At 42.5% G+C, this 9,431-nt stretch overlaps 1 protein-coding gene across 2 annotated transcripts in view; it reads left to right on the top strand.

Moving 5' to 3' along the window:
• Positions 1 to 8,170, top strand: part of LHX1 (LIM homeobox 1) — a 17,128-nt gene extending 8,958 nt beyond the window's left edge. For both annotated transcript variants that reach the window (XM_073315140.1, XM_073315141.1), the window contains exons 4-5: positions 1,247 to 1,412; positions 3,602 to 8,170. In XM_073315140.1, coding sequence (XP_073171241.1) covers positions 1,247 to 1,412; positions 3,602 to 3,981 — 546 coding nt within the window. In that variant the 3' untranslated portion in view covers positions 3,982 to 8,170. The remainder of the gene's footprint in view (positions 1 to 1,246; positions 1,413 to 3,601) is intronic.
• Positions 8,171 to 9,431: the final 1,261 nt, after the last annotated feature.

The following is a 9,431-nucleotide window of genomic DNA, read 5'->3' on the forward strand; positions in this document are numbered from 1 at the left end:
CCTTAAAAGAAGCGGTAACCTCCGTCTTTGTTTGCCCTGAGCTGGGTTTCGCCGGCCCAGTATGTGAGACCGCGGGCGTTAATTAGTGACCCCGGGAGTTAAGGCGCTGAGGGCTTGGTTTTGGTTTTATTTAAAAGAAAAGCGCACCTCTTTATTTAAAACCCATTCTTAGAATCCGTCTGCGAGGCCAAAAGATTTATTATTATTATTATTATTTTAAATCTTGCTGAAGCCCTTGGAGAAATTGCTCCCGGGGATTCCCAGAGGTTTTCATTTATTTATTTATTTATTTATTTATGTTTAGCCTTTCCAGGCCATTTTTTAGGCGGCCCTGTCTTTATTTTGAGAATGAAAACCCACCCCCAGCTGACCCGGCCCCGCGCCGCGGGCCTTGGGCTGAAGCCACGTCTCTCACTGTTGCCGGCTCTGGGACTCCCCCTCTCGCCTGGGCTGTTACAAAGCGGGAGTCAGTTCATTGTATTCTGGGTGTCGAAAATTCAAGTCAGAAAAGACGAGAGGCTTTCCCAGGGGTGGGGGCCAGAAAGCCCCTAAAAACCCGTCGCTGTCTGGAGCCTGTCTCCAGTGATATACAGGCTGTCACCGGCGCCCAGATGGGTTCACGCACTTTGCTATTCATCAGCCGCCTCTCCTGCCCCGGGGGCTCCGCGGAGGGTCCTAGGGGGGAAAGAGGTGCTGGCTCCTAATTCGGTTGCACCCCGGGATGGAGCCAGGCTTGACACCGGAGCGGAATGGGGGCAGAAAGAGCAAACAAACACACAACTAACCCTAGGAAAGTGGGGGCTGAGCCGCCCAGAGGGAGTCAAAATCCTGCCTCCCTTTTCATAGACTAAAGGGACAGTTCCTGGCGGGGGGAGTTTGAACCCCGGATAAAAATCTTTCCCTTGGTGAAGGACTGAGTGGGCCGGTCCCGGGGTCTGTTCTGCAGGGGAGGGTAAAATATCTATCTGCGCCTCTGCCTTGGTGTGTCTGGGTTTTATGCAGGGCTGCATCTGTCTAAGGAAGGGCAGCCTGTGTGCCCGCGGGGAGAGAGGCTGTAAGAAGGGCAGTGCAGGGGCGCGTGTACCGCTGTGGTGCGGGCACACACGACCCTGGCTCTGTGTGGACGCGGCTAGGTGCCGGGTGGCTCGAGAGGCGGAGTGGCCAGCCCCGCTTGCCTGGGGGAAGGGGAGCTCAGCCCGGCCCAGGCGGCTCTTTCATCTCTCCCGTCTCCTTTTGCCGCTCCCAGGTGTGGTTCCAGAACCGGCGCTCCAAGGAGAGACGCATGAAGCAGCTGAGCGCGCTGGGGGCCCGCCGGCACGCCTTCTTCCGCAGCCCCCGCAGGATGAGGCCGCTGGTGGACCGGCTGGAGCCCGGGGAGCTCATCCCCAACGGGCCCTTCTCTTTCTATGGAGGTGGGTGAGAGCGCCGGGTAGAGAGGCGCCGCAGGTGAAGAGAAACAAAGGTCAGACCAAGTGCCCCAGCCCCAACAGCTGGCAGGGCTGGAAGGGGAAGAAATTTCTCCTAAGGGGGATCCCCCCCCAACAACAAACCCAGCTACCCCCCAGGAACAGCGACAGGCAGGGAACGCTTCCCCCCCCTCACCCCCCAGCAGCTGCGCAGCATAGAAGCAAAAGCTTTTTCTCTTCGTTTCACATAGGGGGGAGGATTTCAGTACGTGGGACATGTGGGCAGATAGGTAGCTCCCATCAGGGAAGCACTAACCCGCTGGAGGGACACACAACCTGAAGGAGAGAATTTAAAAAGACAGGAAGGAAAGCTGCTGAAAATGTCACCCCTCAGTTGAGAATGGCCCCTGCTCTCATTCGATGTTTTTTAGTAGTGGGGGGGGGATTTTCTCTCCGCCTGGGCTTTGGGTATTCTTCTTAGGGGAGGTTTCTCTCCTTCAGGCCTGTTTTCATCTCCAGAAATCTTGCATAAATAATTGAGCACTCTGTGAATATTTATGGACTCCCTGCTTTCTAGAGCCAAGTTGAAATCTATTGGCAAAGTTTGGGGGAGGGCTTATTTGAGTGTGTTGCATGTTAGAAGGGGAGGGGGAAGCATAGAAGGTCTAACATTTCTGGTTGGTGGAGGACTTATTTCCCAGATCCCTGTAAATACAAAAGAGGGGACTGGCTGTGAAATCAGGACTGATTATCAACCTCTGGCTGCCACTAATGAATCACTGGAAATAAAGCTCTGAAGAGGGAAAGGGAAAGGCTACCTCTCTCTTCCTTGCCTTGACTGGTCCGTGGCTCTTCCTGAGATTTGTATGATTATAAATTAGCTACTTTCGAGAGAATGTGTAGAAAGCCTTCCATTTCCACTCCAGCTGGAATTAGTGCGCAAAAGGGCGGTGAGAGAAATAAACAAACACTTTAGCCTCGCAAAACCAGTCCGGGGGAGGGGGAAATGAAGGGAAGGCGAGGGCACAAAAATGAAGAATGCAATCTAATGTAGTGAGCCAGAGCCTGTGTAGTCCCATCCTGCAGTCAGCTGGGCTCTGTGTAGAAATAAACTCTTTGATCCGTGGCATTTTCCTGAAGTGAGAATAAGGACCGGGCATAAAACAACAGAATCCGCCAGTATTGTTTTCAGAAGCCTTTTAAAAGAACGGCCATCTGGTTAATTTCACAGTCATTCACTGCTCATCCTTTCCCTTTTTGTCTTTATTTAAATCGGTGAAGTTTCCCCTGCATTCCTTGGCCAAAGTAATTTGAGGTGGTGTGAAAGCTCCATCCTGAACAGGGCTGAGGGACATTTCAGTAGATCAAATGACAGACATTTAGGAAAGGTGCTATATGTGTTCTTTGGGCCCCCATCAACTGGGATGGGTCCCTCCGGCTCAAACAATTTGAACCAAGTCTTTCCAATGGACCAGGATGCAGAATATCATATCAGCTAAGCAGTATTGGCTTTTAAACTGAGTGCATTTATTTTTCTTTGTTTTTATCAAAACGGTGACTTTTTTAGAGAAAGGAGGATGGAATTCCTTTGCAGACTTGCCAAAATTTGAAAAATGAAGCAGATCCCTGCTTGGGCAAAGTACATAATACCAGTGCACCCTAAAACCCCAAAATTCTTTTACTTACTGTGAGCTCTTTGGAGCAGTGAGGTACTCTGCGTGTTTTAAGATGGTACAGCAGCTAGCCCAGTTGGGCACTGGGGAATGAAATACACTAACAGGCCAGCCTCTCCCTGAAGGAGAGAGGGTTCCTACCTACATTCTACCTACATTCAGGGCCCGATTTTTCTAAGTGTTTAGCACCTCTCTAGGCACCTGAGTGAAGTGGCCAGATTGGCAAAAGTGTTCTGCCCCCAGTCCCCATTGGGCTCAACTGGGAAGTAAGGGCTACTGGGCGCCAAGCTACTTTATTTCGCTGTCTACCTGGGTGCTGAGACATTAGGCTTTGCTTAGGTGCCTAACTGAGGGCCTGATTCAAAGCCCAACAAGCTCAATGGAAAGACTCCTGTTGATTTTAATTAGCTTTGGACCAGGTTAAGGCACCTAGTTTGCCTTTAGGCTATCTAGTTCTTTTATTGTTTTACACTTGGTTCCTTTGCATTATTCTCCCTCTCTCTCTCTCTCTCTCTCTGGTAGATTATCAGAGCGAGTATTATGGCCCTGGAAGCAATTATGATTTCTTCCCACAAGGACCCCCTTCATCTCAAGCTCAGACACCAGTCGATCTCCCCTTTGTGCCCTCTTCTGGGCCATCAGGAACTCCTCTGGGTGGACTGGATCACCCATTACCCGGACACCACCCTTCTAGTGAGGCTCAGCGCTTCACTGACATAATGTCGCACCCACCTGGAGACTCACCCAGCCCTGAGCCCAACCTTCCAGGTTCTTTGCACTCCATGTCTGCAGAAGTTTTTGGTCCAAGTCCTCCGTTTTCTTCAATATCCGTCAACGGTGGTGCTAATTATGGCAATCACTTGTCACATCCACCAGAAATGAATGAAGCCGCTGTGTGGTAGCTTTAAAACAAACTGGGTCTAAGTAAGTGATGATCTTCTAGTCTGCTTATGTTATGGTGTACAGAAATGAATAAATATAACATCTCTCTTGCCCTAAGACAATTTTACTTTGGGAATGAACTGAATCCAAATTACTCCAAGGCAAGCTTTGCTATAGACCGGGACAATCTTCATAATATGGTTGTAACAAACAAACAAAAAAGCGACATTTTTTGGTACCATTGAAAAGACACTGGTGAAGCTGTACAGTAAAGTGCTGCCCTGCTATAGGATGGCATAGGTTGAATACCCTGTTGGATGTCACCCTAAGAGCCACAATCCTTAGGAGCTTTTCGTTTAAAAAACAAAAAGAACAAAAGAAAGGTCAAAGAAAGGGAGGGGGGAAGTGTGAAGAGCGCTAGTATTCCTGGTTAAGGATGGTTCTGGCATTATGAATTTGTTTGTTAATTTTGTCTCTCAGAAAGTTCAACAACAACAAACTCTTTTTAGCTTCAGAAACATGAGCCTGCTGACTATCAGGTGGGACTTTTTGTTTTTTAATTATTTTGCCAAAATAACAAATACTAAATGTAAAGCCCTCAGCATCAACTCTTCTACCTTCACAAAGCTACACACACAAAAAAATCCTCATAATAACAAAGGTCGCCAACCAGACCTCTAACTAAAAATGACTTGAAACAAACAAATAAAAAAAGTATTCTACCTTCACAAAAAAACCTAAACAAAAGACTCTACCGACCTAAAAACAGTCAACTGTTTACGTAGAATGTTAAATTCAGGAGTTCAATGTTTTACTAATAAATCCTGTTTTAGAACCTCTTGTTCAAAAGCAAAATATTTTGAGCAACCAACCAAAATATATCACTTTCTTTTCTGTAGATGTTATATGACAGATTGCAGGGCTTGTGGTTCACTGTGCTTGTTGTAAAAGGTGTTGTTTACAGAAGGCAAAGAAGAAGAAGAAGGAAAAAAAAAACACATGAAAACCAGACAGTTGCCAAATAAAGTAATTATATAGCACAAATACTGTAAGGTGCTTTGCACCAGCAACCTGAGCAAGTGTTTTTTGTTTTTTATTTAAAGTGTTACAAGGTTAAACAAACAAACATCTTTGCTAATTTTTAGTCCTGTTGAACATTCATGGAATTGTTAATATGACTTATATAGACCCACACAGGTTTTATTTTTGTGTCTTTAAAAGAAAAGTCCAAAATATTTAAATTTTATGGTCAAATATGCAGTCAACAGCTGCTGCTTTTTTCTTTATATATTAAATTTCTCATATGTCTTTTATTGTTCTAATAAACCTAAGCTTGTGTGACCTCCAGTGCATATTAGACCATTCACTGTATGAAAGAAAACATGTTGGATAAAATTTGTGAGTTTTTAATAAAATTAGAAAATCTGATGTTTAGATAACTTGTGTTTCATTTGATGTTTTAAATAATTTTAAATGGGTCCTCTGAGTATAATAGCCCTGAAAAGATACATCCACTATACTCGTTTTATATATATATCTATTTTGCTTTGGTAGAAGTCTAAATCCTGTTGCCAATGAAAATAGATGTTGTTATCTGTAGTTTCATCCTCTCTTTGCACCTCAATTGATACAGTGCAAAAATATGTTCATCTTTTAATTAAATTACAGAATTGGAAACGTATCAAATTGTTTAACATATTAGTTCATTCTAGGTCTATGGTAAGATACAAAACGTGTCCAAAATGTTCATTTTTATGCATATACAAAACTGTATTGTGAATATGTCAAAACCCTGTAAATATATGGTGTAGGGTTGGTCCATTTTTAGCTCAATTTATTTTCCATAGGAAATCCTGCTTTCTAATTTGGTGGTCTGAAACATAACATAAACTGAATGTACAGCAAAAAATGACAATAATTTTAATCCCCTTTTCAGAGCTGATATAAAGTTCATTGTTTTATAGCATTTGGTATGTTAGAAGTTGCACTGAATACATATTGCCCCTAAAATTTTGAAAAGTTACAGATATAATATTTCAGTTGTAAATTATTACATTGTCTCAGTCTACAGTCCTTACTGAGGCAAAAATACTATTGATGGCTGAATAAGGAGTACAAGGTTGGGTCTAGGCTTGATAAGCCACATAGTTAAAATGCTGTCCAAGTGCTCATTTAGTAGGGAGACGGGAGTGGAATTATATATATTCTCCATTCCTGAGTTTGGCTGTTTCTTTCTTTTGTTTTAAGTAGGCCCAGAAATTTTGCTCTTACCTACAGACTCCTGTATCGCCAGTTCTGTAGTCTTGATTATTTATCTCTTTGTGGTGAGGGGAAAAATCAGAAAGCTTTAAAATTGCATGGTATGTAATTTTTTATTGGTGGTTTCACATTTTGTTGATGAACACCTAGGCTTATAGACTTATAGCAGAGGGGGCATTTAGTTTAAGCAATACTTCAATTTAAACACAGAATGTCTTATAAATATAAACGATCTGCAAGGGATCTGTTAGCATTCTTTTTTTTTAAGTCATGCTTCATTAAATGCAGGGGAGACTTTTTAAGCTCATCGGCTCTGTGTGTAACTCATTTCTTTATCTGCTTTATTGTTTTTATATCAGGTGCTTCTGATTTTTTGGTCCATTTTGCATTTATATAATGAAATCACGGGAGATCTGCTCGTTACATATTTTGATTTAACTGGACTGATGCTCTTTATATCTACTACCATTTGCTATTAGGGGACTGGTCTACACTGCTGTTTTCTTGTTGTGTCAGTTATTTTACATGAAGAATTTCACCAATCAGGCATAATCTGTAGAATTTGTCCCAAGTGGTTTTTCCCCCCTCCCCCCTCTTTCTTTCTTGGAGTGAGTTACTTGTCCAGTGTATTAAGTATTTTTTTTTTTTTTTATGTAGCACACAGGTAGAAATGTGATGTAACTCAGATTTAGGTCATACTGGGCGAGAGGAAAGCCTGAGTTTACAGGACCCAATCCTGCAGTCCTTATTTCAGACAAAGCTGCTGATTCGAGTGGCATAAGTTTTGCCTGACTACGGGCACTATCCACAAGGCTGTGAGAACTCTGGCTCTGATCCATCAAAGCACTTTAGCACATGCTTAATTTTAAGCACTTGAGTAGTCCCAGGCATAAAGTTAAGCACACACCTTAAGCGCTTTGTTGGATCGGAGCCAGAGTGCTCAGCTCTAGAGTTCTGGACTCTGATTAACAAGGTAGATACTTAGGAAGGGCCTAATCCTGTGTTGTTTGCACAGTCAAAACTCCTATTGAAATCGCTGGGATATTGGACCCTATGCAAGCCCTTGCTTACATGTGCAGTTCTATTGAGGGGCAGTACTCCTGAGTAAGGGTTTTCAGGGTAAGACCCTCTGAGTACGTGTGTTTGTGTGAATATTTTATATATGCGTGTGTGTATGTGTTATATATAACCACACATATGTGCGCGAAGATGCACACAATGGACTTTCAGGCCTGTTTTAAAAAAATATCCTCTTTTGATCTCTCCTTGTTTAACCATTACTGGTTCTGGTGGCCTTCCAGGAGAGTGTCTGTGTTTCTACTACTTTGCCGTAGAAAGGGCAGATGGATGACGCAAGACTGTGTCCAGGCCTAGATCTGTACACCAAACTTGCACTGACATATTGGCGTTTGACACACAGATCGAGAGCAGTATGTAGCCTTTATGTTATGGCAGTGTAAGGATTGCTCAGCATTTGAATGCGTAAGACTAAGGACTTGTGCAAATGCTTCACAGCAATGTATTATTTACTAGAAAAAAGTGTGTGAAAACAAGGAATGCACTATTTATAGTAAACCAATTTTAATTGAACAAGATGTTTCTATCGACTAATCAAAGTGATCCTAAAACTAGTGTGTGTCTCCAGCATTCAAATAACAACTCTTCAGTCACAAATTATGGACCCTATTCTCCCTCACTATCATTGCTGGAAACTCCCATTGATGGCAGTAGCAGCTTCCTTTCTTCGTTAGTAATTTCCATTATCTATTTACTCAGGCCAATGCTTGAGGGAGTGTTGGGGGATTTGTAAAGATCTGTATCCTAAGGTGAAGATGTACCTAAATTATGATTTGTAGATAATTATGTATATTATTTTAATATATGTATGTGTGCCCAGATCCTGAGTGATAGGCGCATGATACAAATCTATAAATAAATACAATTTAAGAATATGATTGGTGATTTACATACTTTTACCATTCAACGAAGGGTCCAAAACTGCAATCCTTACTCAAGCAAAAATCCCCTGGGCTTTTCTGGGATTTTTCCCTGAGCAGAAATTATTTAATTAGGCCTCAGTTGCTTTAATAATGGTATTTATAAGAAACTGGTGTTTCCCTTTCAGTTATCAGCCTTGTAAACAGCTACGTATAAGACTTCACATATATTTAAGCTTCGCCAAGGCATGCCCATTTCTTCACCTAGACAACTGTTAAACTGAGAGAGGACAAAGTCATCAAAGGGTTACATCACTGGTGAAATTAAATGTACTAGGGACAAGAGGAATCAGTTTAGAAAAGTCTTGTACACCATCACTCTGTCACTGTAGTTGGATAGCCAGAAATACTTACTACAACAGTACTCTCAAAGCTCCAACTAAAATGAAAGAGGCTGTTTAAAAAAGGCTTTCAGTCCACAATGATTACCACCCCTTGTTAGCTTTCTCCTTTGAGTGGTGTTTTGTGGACAGATACTTACTTGGCATTTTTCTTCAAACCCAGTTGTAAAATATATCCGTGGTCATGGCATCACTAATTTTTCAAATAAGGTCAAATACAAATTTTAATGATAAACTGTGGACCAGGTCCACAAAGTTAGGGCCCTTAAGGTCCAGTAGATCCTTCACTGATAAAAATGGGAGCTTTGTAAAAAGATTGAGGGTAGACAGTGTCCTTTATGTAGGAACTGAATTTTCAGTTAGTAAAGTCACAGTTACATTCGGCATCACAGAATAGGGAAAGGGGAAAAAAAAGAAAAAAAAGGCCAGGCTTTTTTAGGACTAACAATTTTTCTGTACTTTGCCACTTGTGCATGTTATCACCTGATTTGGTTCCCACAGCTGTCTTAACTGTGCAAAATAGCTGCACAGTTGTGCTCCTAAAACAGCAGAATCTGTGTCTTAGACTGTTGTCATCAGGCTCTATAAGTAAGACCGCAGTGGGATGAATGGGGTGACTCGCTTCTTCTGAAGTTCTTGTTTCAGGCTGTCTGCAGATTCTGGAAGATAGTTCTGCACTAGTTACTCTCTGTTCAATGTTTGGAAGGTTTTCTTTGTGGCTCTAAGAACTAGTAACTTCCTTTTTTCTTGTTTTTTTTATGAAAGCTTGCACTCTGCAGAATCTGAATCGGGGGGTTGGGGGGCGGACCTGATAAATACATCAGGCAGAATGGATTAATATATTTCTCACCTAATAATAAAGTGTTGAGAATT

This window comes from Lepidochelys kempii, chromosome 17, assembly GCF_965140265.1.
Source record: "Lepidochelys kempii isolate rLepKem1 chromosome 17, rLepKem1.hap2, whole genome shotgun sequence".
Classification (NCBI taxonomy): Eukaryota; Metazoa; Chordata; order Testudines; family Cheloniidae; genus Lepidochelys; species Lepidochelys kempii.